Source organism: Diaphorina citri, unplaced genomic scaffold, assembly GCF_000475195.1.
Source record: "Diaphorina citri unplaced genomic scaffold, Diaci psyllid genome assembly version 1.1 scaffold274, whole genome shotgun sequence".
Lineage (NCBI taxonomy): Eukaryota > Metazoa > Arthropoda > Insecta > Hemiptera > Psyllidae > Diaphorina > Diaphorina citri.
This window is the reverse complement of record NW_007377710.1, coordinates 93734-112985: the sequence shown is the minus strand read 5'-3', so window position 1 is coordinate 112985 and position 19252 is coordinate 93734. Positions and strand designations below refer to the sequence as shown.

Here is a 19252-nt window from a genome sequence, read left to right as displayed (position 1 = left end):
AAAAGCTTGATCAGAAAGAGAATCCGAACAGTGATTTATCGAAAGGAATATTCAAATAAAAAAAGCAGAAAAAACTGAGAGGTGAGAAAGTAGCAAAAGTGGAACAAGTGGGGAGGACGTAGAAAATGTTTATTTTTAGCATGTAATCAAGTACACCCTGTATTATTTTAACGCGCACATTTGACACGCTTTTACACATACATTTATTTATGTTTTACACCCTGTATTTTTAACGCGCAAAACTCTGGCACACTTTTTGATACGAAATAAAAATCCACTGAGCAGCCACCTCCGTGAGTCACCTGACTACGAAGGTAAACAAAATTTTTATCAGTTTGAATTTTTGTGAAGACGAGAGATGTCCAGTTTTTGCGATTTAGTAATAAAAATGTAGGAAAAATCGTAAAATTCATCATTTTAATTGATTTTTACACCTTTAAAATCGAGTAAAACCCTTTATTTCACCCGGACTATGTGTTTTACTTGTCCATGATCTCGTTTGCAAAATTTTGATCCACAAAACAGACACCAAAGTTACTTCTTACACACCTGCCTCAAAATGCCTGGCTTCTTGAGGGACTGAAATAACTGGATTATTAATTAAGTGATTGTAAAATGGTTTTCGAATCCTTGGTGGCCGATTTATATTTCCTTAATTCCCATTTAGGTCATTTCTAACATTAGAAACCTGGAGATATTCTCTTCTATTGTAATACAGGGAAACTATTCTATTCTTATGTGGAGAAACGCTATTCCATTCTAAAAAATAGTTGTTTTCCAATACTTATTTTCAGCAAACCAGCTGAAGATTGGTATATGGGGAGGTAAGTTTAACCGAGAGTTTGTGGGTCAAGGATTTGTTTGTACATCAAAAGTAATTATAAGCATCTGACTGATTTTTATGTTGATGTTATTCTCAATTCTAAGCACAGCACCTTATGATCCAGTGTGACACCTTACAACACAATACTACAGTATATGCTAGATAAGGTGGCCAAGCCCTCGTAACTTTTGAATGGTCAGGAATTTTTGATTTTTATTTTCAGCCTTGGTAAAGATCCGGACCTGCGGTCTTACTTCGTGAGCAAGGATACCAAACAGCTTACCCCATGGACCACTATCACCCCCATATTTACCTACGACCCTACCATGCCGTTTTTCGACATGATGGTACCTACAATAGATACCATTCGGTTTGGTTCCATCATGGAGAAGCTACTGCTAGTCAATCATCCGGTTATGTTTACTGGAGTTACTGGTAAGTCAGAAGCCACGAAAATGAAAAGAAACTCCTTTTTGTGTTTAACCTAACCCTAAAATAAGACTGGTCACTGCTCAAATTGTGAAAGCTCCTTTTTGTAGCAATTTTCCACTGACGTGACTTCTGAACAAGTACCACTCTAGGGATGTAAATTCTTCAAAGGAGTAGGGTACAAGTTCTAGGAGTCACCCCTTGAGAGAGTTTTTGAAGTCTGAGGGACTAAGTAAGTAATTTTTCTTGGTCTGTCAGACTGTTATAAAGTTGAATACCCTCCCCAAGGAAAGATCTATCCATGATTTTGTTTGAACTAAGAAGTAGTTTGTTCTTATTTCTTGTGTTATGATCATGGACTTCACTTTGTGTAGAGAGAGTAGAGGCAACTCTGTGTACAAGAATACAGGTATCCAGTATGACCTGGGCATAGACCATTCACTACTTGATACCTACCTCATGAGCATGTGCACACACATACACACACTATCAGGTGTACAATTCCGCCCAGCCGGGATTCGAACCGAGCACCTCCCGGTTGCGAGTCATGCTCTGAACCACTCGGTGGGCTAGTACCGTTCTAGTCTAGTCTAGTGGAAGACGTTTACCTTCGTACTTATCTATGTAGACTTCTTAGGTGCTATTAATAGAGTCTTATGCAGTGCTAAAGCTATGTCTAGCTATTAGCTCATGCTATGAACATATCAACTGGGTCACCAATCACGGAGCTGCAGTCCGATCAGAAGGTCAGGCGTTCATTGATAAAAACACAGCAATTAGTTAACCGAACGATAGTGAGGTCTACGTTTTAAGTAACTCGAGAGTTTTGCATTTGGTTTGAATGTTTGATCCACTATAACTCGCGAATGCCTGGTCCAATTTTGATGAAAGCACGTCGATCCTTCAAATTTGGAGTGTCTGACTGAGGTCTACAGTTCACAGAATTACTAGTATAAGTCTATTGGAAAAAAGAACAACAAGTAGTAGGGATCTAGGTACTTATCATAGAGAATGTATGTTACGTAGTTTAAAAACACATCTTATTATGCCGAGATTGTTATGGTTATGATTACAAGTTGAACCCAAAATTGGGCGTGGCATATTATATCTGGACAGGTGACCGTTCGGACCTGACTACTTCTGGGCATTTATTTATTTTTTAGTAACCATTTGGCCCATCGCGAGCTGCTGGCTTTTACCTGCTCCACTCAGACTGGGTAAGGTTCATGAAAGTAGTCAAGTGCTTGTGGCCGAAAAGGCCCAAGAGCTAGTAATCGTCCCAATGAGTCCTGGAGTGTTGAACATTTACCAAAATCGTCCCAATAGGTGCTGCACACCAAATGTCCTCTGTAAAATTAATACCTACTTACTTAGGTACTAATAATAATTAAAACAACTGAAGTCCTACCTAGCTTTACACTAATGGTATCCAGCACCTATTGGGACGATTGACTCCTAGCTCTTGGGCCCTTAAATACTTCGTCTTTTTCGTTAGAATCCATTTTAATCTCCCCTTTTATTCGTCCTCTTCTTTCAGGGGATGTGGTCCTCAAGAACCTCATTCTGAAACAGTCCGCTCTTGACGAGCTGAATCTCCCAATCCGGATGAGAAGTTAAACACAAATCGTCTGAAAAATCGTTTAAAATTATCAGGGGTTCTCAAAAATGGCACGTTTCCTTATTTTTGGCGCTTGAATAAAAAAATGCCGATTTTTGGTACGAAGACGGTGACTAGGTGTTTTACCAATAATAATAAACAAACAAACAATAGACGCAAGCACATCAACGAATACTTGTAAAAAAACTTACTAATAATAATTAAAACAACTGAAGTCCTACCTAGCTTTACACTAATGGTGTCCAGCACATTTTGGGACGATTGACTCCTAGCTCTTGGGCCCTTAAATACTTCGTCTTTTTCGTTAAAATCCATTTTAATCTTTCCTCTTATTCATCCTCTTCTTTCAGGGGATGTGGTCCTCAAGAACCTCATTCTGAAACAGTCCGCCCTTGATGAGCTGAATCTCCCAATCCGAACAATCTACGGTCAGCTAGGTCAATTGACTCTGAAAATACCATGGAAGAACTTATACGCGGCGCCAGTGGAAGCGTCGGTCGACTCGCTATATCTACTAGCTGTGCCTAACCAGGACGTTAAGTATGACCCGGCTAAAGAGGAACAATGGGCGCAGGATGCGAAACAGAAGGAGATCAACAAGGTTGAGCTCGCCAAGCAGCAGGAGAAAGAGAAGGAGGAAGGTGAGATTGAAAGATGGTTGTAGGTGTTAAGGTGTGTCCACACATAGTCGACCGGCCGTCTATCGATGTTGACTGAACCGTCCACCAAACCAAAAAGATAGCACTAGCTCTCTCATGAGACACTGCCTCGATGCCAGTTTTTCTTCGTCGATCGACGGCCGGTCGACTATGTTTGGACACACCCTTACATGTAAAAATGTTAAGAAAGGTTGAGCTTTCCAGCCTTTTTAGCTTGGAGGGTAGCACGTTTCTTTTGCCCGTAAGCGATTCTCGCCCGGGGGAATTTCATACTCAACAGATAATATTCATTTTCGGAACGACTGGCTTTTTCCTATCCTGTCTTACCGTTACGTGACGGTAGTGTGGCTGTCCTGAACGATATTACCTACAATATTATTGGAAAACTTTGGGCTACGTCTTTCGGAGTGACATGAAGTGATGATAGTGTATTTCTACCTTCAAGCGCCCCAAAAGCTTAGGCTCTTAGACTTGGAAATCCTCTAAACTTTGATTTTCTCTAATTATATTCTCTTCTCTCTTTCCCCTCCTAGGCAAAGAGAAAGCACAAGACTCGTTCGTTGAGAAGCTAGCCACGCAGATCATTCGTAACGTTCAGGTTTTCATCAAGAAGATTCACATCCGGTACGAGGACCGCATTACGATATTTTGGATGCGATACAGGCTACAGGTAATATGAGTATACATACGAGTATCTACCTGGGTTAAGTCTATCCTGTGATAGGTAGGTATGTATCTTGTTAAAAAAAAAAAAATAATAATAATAATAATACCTAATAATAAAAAAACTACTGTATCTGGTCAGAATCGCTTTCGCATCACTTCAAGATACATTCTCTAGGAGTGATGGAAAATTATTTAGATATTTTCTTTAGAAGAGCTACTTAAGGTAGGAGAGAGGTCCCACATTGACGTTTTTTTTATATATCAGTACTTTTTTGTGAAGGCCAACTCTTGACGTTAATTTTTTAACACGAAGTGTTTTTTTGGGGGGGATTCTCTATACAGCCATGTCCATCCGAATGGATTGGTAAGAAAATTTCCGTCCGGAAAAGCTTGATCAGAAAAATTTCCGCCCAGCCGGCATTCGAACCAAGCACCTCGCGAGTCATGCTCTGAACCACTCGGTGGGCTAGTACCGTTCTAGTCTAGTCTAGTGGAAGACGTTTACCTTCGTACTTTATCTATGTAGACTTCTTAGTTAGGTGCTATTAATAGAGTCTTATGCAGTACTAAAGGTATGTCTAGCTATTAGCTCATGCTATGAACATATCAACTGGGTCACCAATCACGGAGCTGCACTCTGATCAGAAGGTCAGGCGTTCATTGATAAAAACATAGCAATTAGTTGACCGAACGATAGTGAGGTCTACGTTTTAACTCGAGAGTTTTGCATTTGGTTTGAATGTTTGATCCACTATAACTCGCGAATGCCTGGTCCGATTTTGATGAAAGCACGTCGATCCTTCAAATTTGGAGTGTCTGACTGAGGTCTACAGTTCACAGAACTACTTACTAGTATAAGTCTATTGGAAAAAGAACAACAATTGGTAGGGATCTAGGTACTTACCATAGAGAATATATGTTACGTAGTTTAAAAACACATCTTATTATGCCGAGATTGTTATGGTTATGATTACAATTTAAACCCAAAATTGGGCGTGGCATATTATATCTGGACAGGTGACCGTTCAGAGCTGACTACTTCTGGGCCCATCTCGGGCTGCTGGCTTTTCCCTGCTCCACTCAGACTGTGTAAGGTTCATGAGAGTAGTCAACTGCTTGTGGCCGAAAAGGCCCAAGAGCTAGTAGTCAATCGTCCCAATGAGTCCTGGAGTGTTGAACATTTATCAAAATCGTCCCAATAGGTGCTGGACACCAAATGGCCTCTATAAAATTAATACCTACCTAAGGTTAGCTCTCTCATGAGACACTGCCTCGATGCCAGTTTTTCTTCGTCGATCGACGGCCGGTCGACTATGTTTGGACACACTCTTACATGTAAAAATGTTAAGAAAGGTTGAGCTTTCCAGTCTTTTTAGCTTGGAGGGTAGCACGTTTCTTTTGCCCGTAAGCGATTCTCGCCCGGGGAATTCCATACTCAACAGATAATGTTCATTCTCGGAACGGCTGGCTTTTTCCTATCCTGTCTTACCGTTGTGTGACGGTAGTGTAGCTGTCCTGAACGATATTACCTACAATATTATTGGAAAACTTTGGACTACGTCTTTCGGAGTGACATGGAGTGATGATAGTGTGTTTCTACCTTCAAGCGCCCCAAAAACTTAGGCTCTTAGACTTAAAAATCCTCTAAATACTTTGATTTTCTATAATTATATTCTCTTCTCTCTTTCCCCTCCTAGGTAAAGAGAAAGCACAAGACTCGTTCGTTGAGAAGCTAGCCACGCAGATCATTCGTAATGTTCAGGTTTTTATCAAGAAGATTCACATCCGGTACGAGGACCGCATTACAAATCCGAGACAACCGTTTGCCGCCGGCATCACCCTGTATAATCTAACTGTGCACACGACAGACGACAAGTGGACACACTATATTAGCAGTGGACAAGAGACCAGTTCCATGATCTACAAGGTAAGAATAAAATAGATTTAATAGAATAAACCTTGTTGATCCTGCTGGGATAGGACTGAAAAGTCCCTTTGACACCGCAGCCGCACAAGGTAAGAGAATATCATAAACCTTGTTTATACTGCTAGCATGAGACTGAAAAGTCCGTTTTACTTTCACAGTCTAAACAAGGTCTTATTGAATGAACAATGTGAGTTCTAAGTTTTAACTCTTGTTGGTTCGTTGCCCCATGGCTCTCAAAAGGTTTGTGTAATTTTGATGAAACTCAGCAAATATATTCAGCACATAAAGACCATTTAGTGATTTGTTTTTAGATTCGAGTGGGCTCTAAGGGGCACTCGGGCTCTAAGGGGCCCCTTAGATGCCTTTTTTCTGAACCGTTTTACTTTCACAGTCTAAACAAGGTCTTATTGAATGAACAATGTGAGTTCTAAGTTTTAACTCTTGTTGGTTCGTTGCCCCATGACTCTCAAAAGGTTTGTGTAATTTTGATGAAACTCAGCAAATATAGTCAGCACATAAAGACCATTTAGTGATTAGTTTTTAGATTCGAGTGGGCTCTAAGGGGCACTCGGGCTCTAAGGGGCCCCTTAGATGCCTTTTTTCTGAGTTCTACTGAACCAACAACGTCCAAATCCGAAGTCCACTCCATTAACCAATAACACCACTGAGGTTGATTAAATAGAGGGGGGGGTCACTTAAATTTTGCTCTTATTTCATCAAAATTTCAAATTTCCACACCACTACTTAAGGTCTGTCTAAACATAGTTGATCGACGATGAGATAAAACTCTGTTGTCGAGGCTGTGTGGACGGTTCAGTCAACATCGATCGACGGCCGGTGGACAATGTGTGGACACTGGACACACCTTTATCTTCCAACATAACATTTTGCTCTTATTTCATCAAAATTTCAAATTTCCACACCACTACTTAAGGTCTGTCTAAACATAGTTGATCGACGATGAGATAAAACCATGTTGTCGAGGCTGTGTGGACGGTCCAGTCAACATCGATCGACGGCCGGTGGACAATGTGTGGACACTGGACACACCTTTATCTTCCAACATAAGCTCTTTCTTCCTTTCCCAGATGTTGAACCTAGAGGCAGCCTCCGTCTATTGGAACACAGACACCAAGTTGTTCACGGAAAAGGATACTAGTCAGCTAGAGGAGTTATTCCTGCACGGTATAGCGGACAAGGCTCGTATGGCCCCACACTACCAGTATATCATAGGGCCTATCAACGCTGTGTCTAGGCTGAGGATTAATACGAAGCCTGAAACGGATTTCTCTTTGCCCAAGATCACCCTCGAGCTGGACCTATCACGGAAAAGGATACTAGTCAGCTAGAGGAGTTATTCCTGCACGGTATAGCGGACAAGGCTCGTATGGCCCCACACTACCAGTATATTATAGGGCCTATCAACGCTGTGTCTAGGCTGAGGATTAATACGAAGCCCGAAACGGACTTCTCTTTGCCCAAGATCACCTTTGAACTGGACTTGGAGCGATTGCAAGTCCGTAAGTATGAAGGATTTTTTCTCCCCTGGAGAGGAGAATTTGGAATCCAACTCAAAGGGAATTTGAGGGGTTTCCCCTCCTTTAGGGGACAACCTCTCCCCATACAGGTGACGAGTATATTCACCCCAGATCAAAGTGAGGCCGATGTGATGTATCAACTCCAAGAGGCGGCCGCTACCAAGATGATCGAGTTCAAGGAAATGTCGGCCCTCGGCCTCCAGAATGCGATTACTAATCACTAAACTAACCTCTCCCCATACAGGTGACGAGTATATTCACCCCAGATCAAAGTGAGGCCGATGTGATGTATCAACTCCAAGAGGCAGCCGCTACTAAGATGATCGAGGAAATGTCGGCCCTCGGCCTCCAGAATGCCTAACAGGACATCTTATTTTATGCTGATGGTCTAAATAAAACACTCCTTACTTTTACAGGTGATAAGTATTTTCACGCCGGATCAAAGTGAGGCCGATTTGATGTATCAACTCCAAGAGGCAGCCGCTACTAAGATGATCGAGGAAATGTCGACCCTTGGCCTCCAGAATGCGATTACTAATCACTAAACTAACCTCTCCCCATACAGGTGACGAGTATATTCACCCCAGATCAAAGTGAGGCCGATGTGATGTATCAACTCCAAGAGGCGGCCGCTACTAAGATGATCGAGTTCAAGGAAATGTCGGCCCTTGGCCTCCAGAATGCGATTACTAAACGGACCGTGGTGGATTTGAATGTACGCCTGCAGGGGTCTTACTTGCTGATACCCCATGGAGGCCATTATACTGGTGAGTGATCGAGAGAAGTGAAACTTTTTTTTGTCATTAGTGTGCCAATTAGTTGCCTATGTCAAGTTATTAGAATGAATTATTTGTGGTGAAGCAATAGACTCCTCACAACCTTGTGGGTATCACAGTATTACAAGTCTTTCATTTACTCAGTCATCATATTTGATCTATTGTGTATCAAATTCTCAAATAAATGATGGTAAAATTCCATGCCTCGGCTGAAATCGAACCCACGCCCTCCTATTTACCAAGCGAAGTCTTGACCACTCCTCTCCCTCTTACATTATCTTGATTTGAAATGATTTCTTTTCCTTATGCAGGTCTAAGTAAGGACCAATACAAAGATCTGATTCGGCTAGTCGACTCTCTGAACCATATGTCCAAGGCCTCCATGTATAGAAAATACCGACCTAACCTGGATGTGTACCAGGGATTTGCTAAAGAGTGGTAAGTACTACTTAAGGTCAGCCACTCACTATCAGGTAGACCTGACAGGTACACCTGATCAGGTCTACCTGATAGTGAGTGGCCGGCCTAACGAACAATTTTTGTATCCCAATAACTCTTCTATAAGATCAGAAGAAGAGGTTTTATATATTTAATTTTAACTTCTGAACCACCCTCAGTCGTGTAGTAATTAGCACGGTGGGCTTTGGATCTGAAGTTTGGTGGTTCAAAACCAAGTCAAGTCATGAAATTTAGCGTACTGTATTAAGCATGGAATGACATTTGTGACAGTTATGCTTGACACAATGGAAAATTTCTTGTAACTACTGAATTTTTATCGTTCTGAAATCGAAGAGGGAATGAGGACTGTTTAGGAGAAAGCCGGCCGTTCCGAGAACGAACATTATCCATTCATTACAAAATCCGCCCCGGGCGGCAATCGAACCCACGGCCTAGCGCTTACAAGGCAAGCGTGCTGCCTCTCAAGCTAACTAGATTGACGCCCAAGTGTCTTTTTCTATTTTTTTTTTCCTTTCTTTCTATATATTTATATTTTTCTTCCTCCCCAGGTGGCATTTCGCATACCGATGTATTCTCGAGGAGCAGGTCCGCCGTCGGCGACGCAACTGGGAGTGGTCCCACATGCGTGAACACCGCACGCACGTACATGCATACGAGAAAGCGTGGCGCGCCAAACTGACCACTGCTAAGCCCAGTGCGCAGCTACTCGCTAGTTTGGAAGCGTGTGAGAGATACCTGGACGCGATGAACATTATTCTCGTGCGGCAGAAGATTGAAAATGCTGTAAGTAGATGTAGGGTAATCACTTTGTTCAAGGTACATAAAACATAATCATGGGAATTACGGGAACATAATCATAATTAAGGAGCCCAGTGGTAAAGCGCTTTCTGACCACCGCTAAGCCTAGTGCGGAGCTACTCGCTAGTTTGAAGGCATGCGAGAGATATCTGGATGCGATGAACATTATTCTCGTGCGACAGAAGATTGAAAACGCTGTAAGTAGACTTATTCAGGATAACTTAACATGAGAATACAATTTGTAGATTTGTCTGTACATCTACATCGCTTAGAATCTTGAAATATCTACCTAGTTATTCTTACTTCTTACTCCTTATGCATCAAAGGTCCAAAAAATCGCATTAGAAGAATATCTGTCTGTCACGCTGATAGACCTGTTTTTGTCCTCTTTTTACGAGAGAACGGCTTGACCGCTTTAGATGAAATTTTTTTGTGGTTGTTAAGAAGAGTACTGAGGGTGACATAGGCTACTTAAATTTGTCACATTCCATCCTGATTCAAAATGGCGGTGCTTCCAAGTCATGCCTCTTACGCCGCGCTGATCCTGTACAAAGTATTATTATGTCTATTCTAACCAACCTCAGTGGTGCAGTGGTCAGCGCGGTGGACTCCGGATCTAGAGGTTGGTGGTTCGAGCCCATGTCAAGTCATAAAATTTCGCGTAGTGTATTGAGCAGGGAACGACATTTGTGACAAGCATTTATGCTTAACACAACTAAAATTCCTTTGCATCTCATTCAATCCATTCTGTTTTATTCTATTCTATTCTGATTTGTTTTATTTTATTCTATTCTCTCCAGGTGGCACGTGAAGCTCATCTACAGACTCAGCTGAAAGCTAACGAGAACAAAGGCTGGTTGGGTGGATGGCTAGGTGGCTGGGGTGGTGGGGTTTCGAACCAGGCGAGGGAGACCAAGAAAAACGAACTGGGTAAGTATTCTACTGTACTCACGTCAGCCTAGTTAGCTTGGTTGGTAGCGTGTCGAGAAAGCCAGCCGTTCCGAGAACGAACATTATCCATTCATTACAAAATCCGCCCCGGGCGGCAATCGAACCCGCGGCCTAGCGCTTACAAGGCAAGTGTGCTGCCTCTCAAGCTAACTAGATTGACACCCAAGTGTCTTTTTCTATTTTTTTTTTTTTCTTCCTTTCTTTCTATATATTTATATCTTTCTTCCTCCCCAGGTGGCATTTCGCATACCGGTGTATTCTCGAGGAGCAGGTCCGCCGTCGGCGACGCAACTGGGAGTGGTCCCACATGCGTGAGCACCGCACGCACGTGCATGCGTACGAGAAGGCGTGGCGCGCCAAACTGACCACAGCTAAGCCTAGTGCGCAGCTACTCGCTAGTTTGGAAGCATGCGAGAGATATCTGGATGCGATGAACATTATTCTCGTGCGACAGAAGATTGAAAACGCTGTAAGTAGACTTATTCAGGATAACTTAACATGAGAATACAATTTGTAGATTTGTCTGTACATCTACATCGCTTAGAATCTTGAAATATCTACCTAGTTATTCTTACTCCTTACTCCCCATGCATCAAAGGTCCAAAAAATCGCATTGGAAAAATATTTGTCACGCTGATAGACCTGTTTTTGTGCACTTTTCACGAGAGAACGGCTTGACCGCTTTAGATGAAATTTTTTGTGGTTGTTAAAAAGAGTACTGAGGGTGACATAGGGTACTCAAATTTGTCACATTTCATCCTTATTCAAAATGGCGGCGCTTCAAAGTCATACCTCTTACGCCGCGCTGATCCTGTACAAAGTATTATTATGTCTATTCTAACCAACCTCAGTGGTGCAGTGGTCAGCGCGGTGGATTCCGGATCTAGAGGTTGGTGGTTCGAGTCCAAGTCAAGTCATAAAATTTAGCGTAGTGTATTGAGGAGGGAACGACATTTGTGACAAGCATGTATGCTTAGCACAACTAAAATTACTTTGTATCTCATTCATTCCATTCTTTTTTATTCTAATCCATTCTGTTTTATTCTATCTTATTCTATTCTATTCTGATTTATTTTATTCTATTCTATTCTATTCTATCCAGGTGGCACGTGAAGCTCATCTACAGACTCAGCTGAAAGCTAACGAGAACAAAGGCTGGTTGGGTGGATGGCTAGGTGGCTGGGGTGGTGGGGTTTCGAACCAGGCGAGGGAGACCAAGAAAAACGAACTGGGTAAGTATGTTATTGTACTCACGTCAGCCTAGTTAGCTTGGTTGGTAGCGTGTTTGCCTTGTAAGCGCTAGGCCGCGAGTTCGATTCCCGCCCGGGGCGGATTTTATCCTGAACGGATAATGTTCGTTGTGCCACACTATACGATTAAAGAAATTCGTCTTCTGGTTAGTTCAAAGGTTTTTTGTGGCAACAATTTTTTTTTTTTTACTTTGTGCAGAGTTCGGACCCCAAAAAATAGCAATGTGTCCCTAACAAGAACTTGTCTCCTTCCCCAGTATCCCAGTTCGAAGAGGCCATGACAGCCAAAGAGAAGGAAAAACTCTACAAAGCCATCGGCTATCAGGAAACCGCCCTGCCTGCCGTCTACCCCGAGAGCTTTATCGAAGCCAAATGCAGCTTTGTCATGCACTGTCTGGAGATTGAAATTCGGGACGAGGAATTGTCGTCACCTCGTGTACTTATTTTGGTGTTGAAACAAATGAAGGCAGACCTGGAGAAGAAACCTGTATCCCAAGCCCTCAGGTGAGTCATAGAAATACGGGACGAGACAAGTGGTAGAAATACGGGACGAGACGAGTAGTAGAAATTCGGGACGAGGAATTGTCGTCACCTCGTGTACTTATTTTGGTGTTGAAACAAATGAAGGCAGACCTGGAGAAGAAACCTGTATCCCAAGCCCTCAGGTGAGTCATAGAAATACGGGACGAGACGAGTGGTAGAAATACGGGACGAGTGGTAGAAATACGGGACGAGGAATTGTCACCTCGAGTACTTATTTTGGTGTTGAAACAAATGAAGCCCCGGGAGCGCGCAACGCGACCGTAAAAAAAGGAGCGCGACTGCATGCACAACCGCGCGAAGCCCCAGGAGCGCGCAGCGCGACCGTAAACAAGGGAACGCGAAGCTCGACCATATGCACAAATGCCCGGAGGGACGGACCCAGCTTGTTTTTTTTTTTTTTTTTTTTTTAGCATAACTTTTTAAAATTTTCTCTTTACAGGGTTGCCACCTCAGTGGAAGTACTCTCCGTGTTTGGTCTAGCTCAGGGGGACAAGGTACCCCAGCTGATCACCAGTAAGAGAAGCAAGGACGACGGAGAAGGCACCCTATTGGATGTGCTGTTTGAGATTAATCCATCGTGTAGGACTTGTGATCAGAGAATTTACGTGAACGCTAAACCTCTCCAAGTGGTTTATGATGCGCGAACACTTATACATGTGAGTATAAGAGATATTTAGTAAGTCCAACATATGTAAGGTTGAACGATTTTCGAGACAAAATTAACTGTGGGAATAAATGATATTATTTAAAACAAGTACAGCATACCGTCATTGTACATACCTTGAAAATAATAAATGAATAAATGCAGTTTCTTTATGGTATTTTTCCAAATATCTCAATAATCCTTACATTCAGTATTTACCTACCCCGCCGGGAATCGAACCCGGGTCTCCCGTGTGTAAGGTGAGCGCAGTAACCACTACACCACGGGAGCTGACAGTGTACCTGGAAAATATGGAGAGAATATCACACGATTTCTTATCAGCCCATCACTAAACTTACATCTTCCCTATTCTGTACCAAATACATAAGACCTTGTTTAGACTGCTGGAGTAAGGGACTTTTCAGTCCTATGCTGGTAGTGTAAATAAGGTATATTCTATTCTATTATATCCCGGTGGCATGTGAAGGGTATGTTCTATTCTATTCTAAACTAACCTCTCCCTATACAGGTGACGAGTTTTTTCACCCCAGATCAAAGCGAGGCCGATGTGATGTATTAACTCCAGGAGACGGCCGCTACTAAGATGATGGAGTTCAAGGAAATGTCGGCCCTTGGCCTCCAGAATGCGATTACTAATCACTAAACTAACCTCTCCCCATACAGGTGACGAGTATATTCACCCCAGATCAAAGCGAGGCCGATGTGATGTATTAACTCCAGGAGACGGCCGCTACTAAGATGATGGAGTTCAAGGAAATGTCGGCCCTTGGCCTCCAGAATGCGATTACTAATCACTAAACTAACCTCTCCCCATACAGGTGACGAGTATATTCACCCCAGATCAAAGCGAGGCCGATGTGATGTATTAACTCCAGGAGACGGCCGCTACTAAGATGATGGAGTTCAAGGAAATGTCGGCCCTTGGCCTCCAGAATGCGATTACTAATCACTAAACTAACCTCTCCCCATACAGGTGACGAGTATATTCACCCCAGATCAAAGTGAGGCCGATGTGATGTATCAACTCCAAGAGGCGGCCGCTACTAAGATGATCGAGTTCAAGGAAATGTCGGCCCTTGGCCTCCAGAATGCGATTACTAATCACTAAACTAACCTCTCCCCATACAGGTGACGAGTATATTCACCCCAGATCAAAGTGAGGCCGATGTGATGTATCAACTCCAAGAGGCGGCCGCTACTAAGATGATCGAGTTCAAGGAAATGTCGGCCCTTGGCCTCCAGAATGCGATTACTAAACGGACCGTGGTGGATTTGAATGTACGCCTGCAGGGGTCCTATTTGCTGATACCCCATGGAGGCCATTATACTGGTGAGTGATCGAGAGAAGTGAAACTTTTTTTTTGTTATTAGAGTGTGCCAATTAATTGCCTATGTCAAGTTATTAGAATGAATTATTCGTGGTGAAGCAATAGACTCTTCACAACTTTGTGGGTATCACAGTATTACAAGTCTTTCATTTGCTCAGTCATCATATCGTCGTCCCGGATACGAAGAGGCGTAAGTGCGAAAATCACATTTTTCAGGAGGGCCGAAATAAGTTTTTTTAAATTTATTTTTTGAGCCCTTTCTACTGCACAATCTTCGCAAAGTCTTTGTTTACCTATTCGTTAAAACATTTTTAAAGCATGCAATGTATGTTTTTCCAGCAGATTTCTGGCAATACATGGGTTTTACCCGTTGATTTGTTAATCAATCAATCAATCACAATAGACTCTTCACAACCTTGTGGGTATCACAGTATTACAAGTCTTTCATTTACTCAGTCATCATATCGTCGTCCCGGATACGAAGAGGCGTAAGTGCGGAAATCACATTTTTCAGGAGGGCCGAAATAAGTTTTTTTTTTTAGTTTTTAAATTTATTTTTTGAGCCCTTTCTACTGCACAATCTTCACAAAGTTCTTGTTTACCTATTCGTTAAAACAATTTTAAAGCATGCCATTTATGTTTTTCCAGCAGATTTTTGGCAAGTATTGATAATTGGGATTTTTGTAGAAAAACTTGCACTTACTTAAATCAATGTAAATATTCAACGGTTTAAGATACACTTACGCCTAGTCGTGCTTGTGATAGAGGATGTTTTTTTACATCTGATACACAAGATAACTCAAAATTGTGATTTTTATTTTTACACTTACGCCTCTTCGTGTTTGGGCCGACGATATTTAAGTATCATCGCTCGTTTCTTTGATTTGTAATGCCGCTACTGGTCGCTTCTCGATTAAAGTAGCTACTCCATTGTCCTCACGAGGCTGAGTAGGCCCCGAAACAGCCAGTCACGGAATCAATCATTTGCATGATACAAATTTTTTGACCCCGCCGGGAATCGAACCCGGGTCTCTCGCGTGCAAGACGAGCGCAGTGACCACTACATGATGGAAGCTGATGACTAGATATAAAATAAAGTAAATCATTTGTATGATACAAATTTTTTGACCCCGCCGGGAATCGAACCCGGGTCTCTCGCGTGCAAGACGAGCGCAGTGACCACTACATCATGGATTCTATTTATTTTCAGGCGTGGAATCTCTGCTGGTGGTAAACCTGGGCAGTTTCGCGGTAACTTCGAGCAAGAACAGGGTGAAAGAAGAGATAAATGTAGCCAAAATGTACAGGGCTGGCACGTCAGAGCAGGAAATACTCAGGGAGTTGATAACCAAGAGTTACGATCAATACTGTGTTGAGCTCAATGATTTACAGGTAAATATGTGGCTAAAATAAACAGGGCTGGCACATCAAACAGGTAAATATGTGGCTAAAATGTACAGGGCTGGCACGTCAGAGCAGGAAATATTCCAGGAGTTGATAACCAAGAGTTACGATCAATACTGTGTTGAGCTCAATGATTTACAGGTAAATAATTTGACCTTTCCGGCCCTGACCACTAGAATAGATTCGTGCTTAACCTATCTTTTGGGGCAGTTACCCCTACACCTAAGTCTCAGAGTGTGCTTTTTAGCCCGTCCTTCCTTTATTATTACGATAGTAATAAAAGAAGATATAAGGGACGGACTATTGTATTCGCTTCGGTGTCGTGATTTACAGGTAAATAATTTGACCTTTCCGGCCCTGACCACTAGAATAGATTCGTGCTTAACCTATCTTTTGGGGCAGTTGCCCCTAAGTCTCAGAGTGGGCTTTTTAGCCCGTCCTTCCTTTATTATTACGATAGTAATAAAAAAAGATATAAGGGACGGGCTATTGTATTCGCTTCGGTGTCGTCTGCCTGTCTGTCCCCATAGAAGGACTTATCCAATCCTGGTCGACCTATATATCAAATTTAAAGGTCTTTTTTACCAGGAACACGAAAATGGTGGTGCAAATTTTGTCCAGTAAACCAAAAAGCCAAAAAACCAAATTATGATAATTTATTATTATTAAATTATTATACAGGTGATGATAACATACCCAGGAGAGCGTTGGTTACCCCCTGTGGAGAAAGACATTCATGTGTTGAGACCCACGACAGTTACGGTACATCTGCAGAAGTGTCTCATTATGGATGATCCTAGATTACCACGGCTGAAAGTCCAGGGAGAACTGCCCAAGATTAATATCAAAATGGCTGGTAAGTGAAGGGATGTTTCATTATTATTTGAACCCCTAATGGCGATTATTTGTTAGGTTTATATTAGACATCCTATGTATTAACATTATTCTTACCGTTTTTATTATTATGGGATACTAGTTATATACTACTAGGTATACCTAGTATCCAATAATAATAAAAACGGGAAGAATAATGTTGAACCCCTAAGTAGTGATGGGGGAGAAAAAGGCGGGGTAGGCCGAAGAACAGGTGGAAAGATTGTGTGAATCAAGACCTGGGTGAAAAAAATGTATCAGGACATGAGGTACACAATAGGGCTGCCTAGAAGAGACTGACAAGAAAAGCCGACCATATTCAAACAGGAAAAGGCTAGGAGGAGGAGGAGGACCGTTTTTCGTCAGCCCTTCAATCAGCCCTTGGGTGATTGCTTTGGACTGACATTTGGTTTTGACTACAAAAATTTTGCAAGTGGACGCCCTTAGAAGAAGAAGATGTTTAATGATTCAATTTGATTTCAGATGTCCTCTTGCCACGTTTGATATTGACGGTATTCATCTTGCTGTCGTACTGAAGAGATCTTGTACCAAGCTCAAAGTTACTCTCGATAATCTAGCCATGTTCAGTTGTGTACCTGATTCTCTGTACTCGCAGGTAAGTAACAGTGGTAACGCGCTTGCTTGCCATGCAGAAGGTGCCGGGTTCGATGCCCACTATGGACGAACATTTGTACTCGTTTTTTGATTGCAAATATTTCTACGGGTTTATTTTTTGTCCACCTTGTTGATCCTGCTGGGATAGGACTGAAAAGTCCCTTTGACACCGCAGCCGCACAAGGTAAGAGAATATCATAAACCTTGTTTATCCAGCTCGAATGAGACGAGGCTGGTTGGGTGGATGGCTAGGTGGCTGGGGTGGTGGGGTTTCGAACCAGGCGAGGGAGACCAAGAAAAACGAACTGGGTAAGTATGTTATTGTACTCACGTCAGCCTAGTTAGCTTGGTTGGTAGCGTGTTAGGTACCCCAGCTGATCACCAGTAAGAGAAGCAAGGACGACGGAGAAGGCACCCTATTGGATGTGCTGTTTGAGATTAATCCATCGTGCAGGACGTGTGATCAGAGAATCTACGTGAACGCTAAACCTCTCCAAGTGGTTTATGATGCGCGAACACTTATACATGTGAGTATAAGAGATATTTAGCAAGTCCAACATATGTGAGGTTGAACGATTTTCGAGACAAAATTAACTGTGGGAATAAATGATATTATTTAAAATAAGTACAGCATACCGTCATTGTACATACCTCGAAAATAATAAATGAATAAATGCAGTTTCTTTATGGTATTTTTCCAAATATCTCAATAATCCTAACATTCAGTGTTTACCTACCTACCCCGCCGGGAATCGAACCCAAACCACTACACCACGGGAGCTGACAGTGTACCTGGAAAATATGGAGAGAATATCACACGATTTCTTATCAGCCCATCACTAAACTTACATCTTCCCTATTCTGTACCAAATACATAAGACCTTGTTTAGACTGCTGGAGTAAGGGACTTTTCAGTCCTATGCTGGTTGTATAAATAAGGTATATTCTATTCTATTATATCCCGGTGGCATGTGAAGGGTATGTTCTATTCTATTCTAAACTAACCTCTCCCTATACAGGTGACGAGTTTTTTCACCCCAGATCAAAGCGAGGCCGATGTGATGTATCAACTCCAGGAGGCGGCCGCTACTAAGATGATCGAGTTCAAGGAAATGTCGGCCCTCGGCCTCCAGAATGCCTAACAGGACATCTTATTTTATGCTGATAGTCTAAATAACCCCCCCCCCCCCCAGAAACCCGGCTGTTGCGCGCATTCGAAATCCTGCTCAGCATCCCCCAGGCGCAGACCAGAGCCTCGCCCCTGGACCCGGTGCAAGAAATGATGTACTCCTCGACAGTCAGTCTGAAGAAGGTGGAAATGCGACGGAAGCGAAACATCGCCAAGAAAGAGCAGAAGAAGAGTGGTGAAGAGGACCTGATGCAGTTTACGGATGTGGAATTGACGTTCCTATTGAAAGGTGAGGAGGAAATTTCATACCTTGTCTGAGATTAAACCCATGCCCTCCTGCGTACCAGGCGAACATTTTGACCTCTCACGACCTACTCGTCGTGAGTTTGATCCGATTTTTATCCCCGCTAATGTCCTGTAAGCAATGTAATTTAAATGAGACTGTTTCCACTACACACGATACGATTTTTTTTCCGAACGACACAATATGTCCTTGTAGGCAATGCAATTTGAATGAGACTGTTTCCACTACACACGACACGATTTTTTTTTCCGAACGACAAGTAGGAACCGGCTCTAAGCCAGATAAGAGAAGTATTTTGATTGCAAATATTTCAACGGGTTACCTGTTACTTTATGCTGTTCTCTTGTTTACACAGCTCCTGTGTAAATGGAAAGTATTGTGTCTCTTCTCACCGATCTGACGAGGGACACACTACGGGATGAGCATGCTACGACACAGACCGCACGAGTCTAATGTAGCCGTTATTCATTACTACGAAATAAAAAAGCCGATGGAGCA

General features: G+C 42.5%; 2 protein-coding genes across 2 annotated transcripts in view; both read left to right on the top strand.

Annotated features, from left to right (window-relative positions):
- Positions 1-14224, top strand: part of LOC103506926 (vacuolar protein sorting-associated protein 13) — a 31905-nt gene extending 17681 nt beyond the window's left edge. Inside the window, exons 14-25 of the mRNA XM_026821900.1 lie at positions 795-824; positions 3221-3511; positions 5893-6122; positions 7211-7444; positions 7627-7642; positions 8748-8874; positions 9444-9678; positions 10494-10623; positions 12152-12342; positions 12504-12559; positions 12877-13093; positions 14075-14224. Of these exons, the coding sequence (XP_026677701.1) occupies positions 795-824; positions 3221-3511; positions 5893-6122; positions 7211-7444; positions 7627-7642; positions 8748-8874; positions 9444-9678; positions 10494-10623; positions 12152-12342; positions 12504-12559; positions 12877-13093; positions 14075-14209 (1892 nt within the window). The 3' untranslated portion in view covers positions 14210-14224. The remainder of the gene's footprint in view (positions 1-794; positions 825-3220; positions 3512-5892; positions 6123-7210; positions 7445-7626; positions 7643-8747; positions 8875-9443; positions 9679-10493; positions 10624-12151; positions 12343-12503; positions 12560-12876; positions 13094-14074) is intronic.
- Positions 14211-19252, top strand: part of LOC103506922 (vacuolar protein sorting-associated protein 13-like) — an 8588-nt gene continuing 3546 nt past the window's right edge. The window contains exons 1-4 of the mRNA XM_017443086.2: positions 14211-14431; positions 15640-15821; positions 16515-16689; positions 18515-18739. Of these exons, the coding sequence (XP_017298575.1) occupies positions 14272-14431; positions 15640-15821; positions 16515-16689; positions 18515-18739 (742 nt within the window). The 5' untranslated portion in view covers positions 14211-14271. The remainder of the gene's footprint in view (positions 14432-15639; positions 15822-16514; positions 16690-18514; positions 18740-19252) is intronic.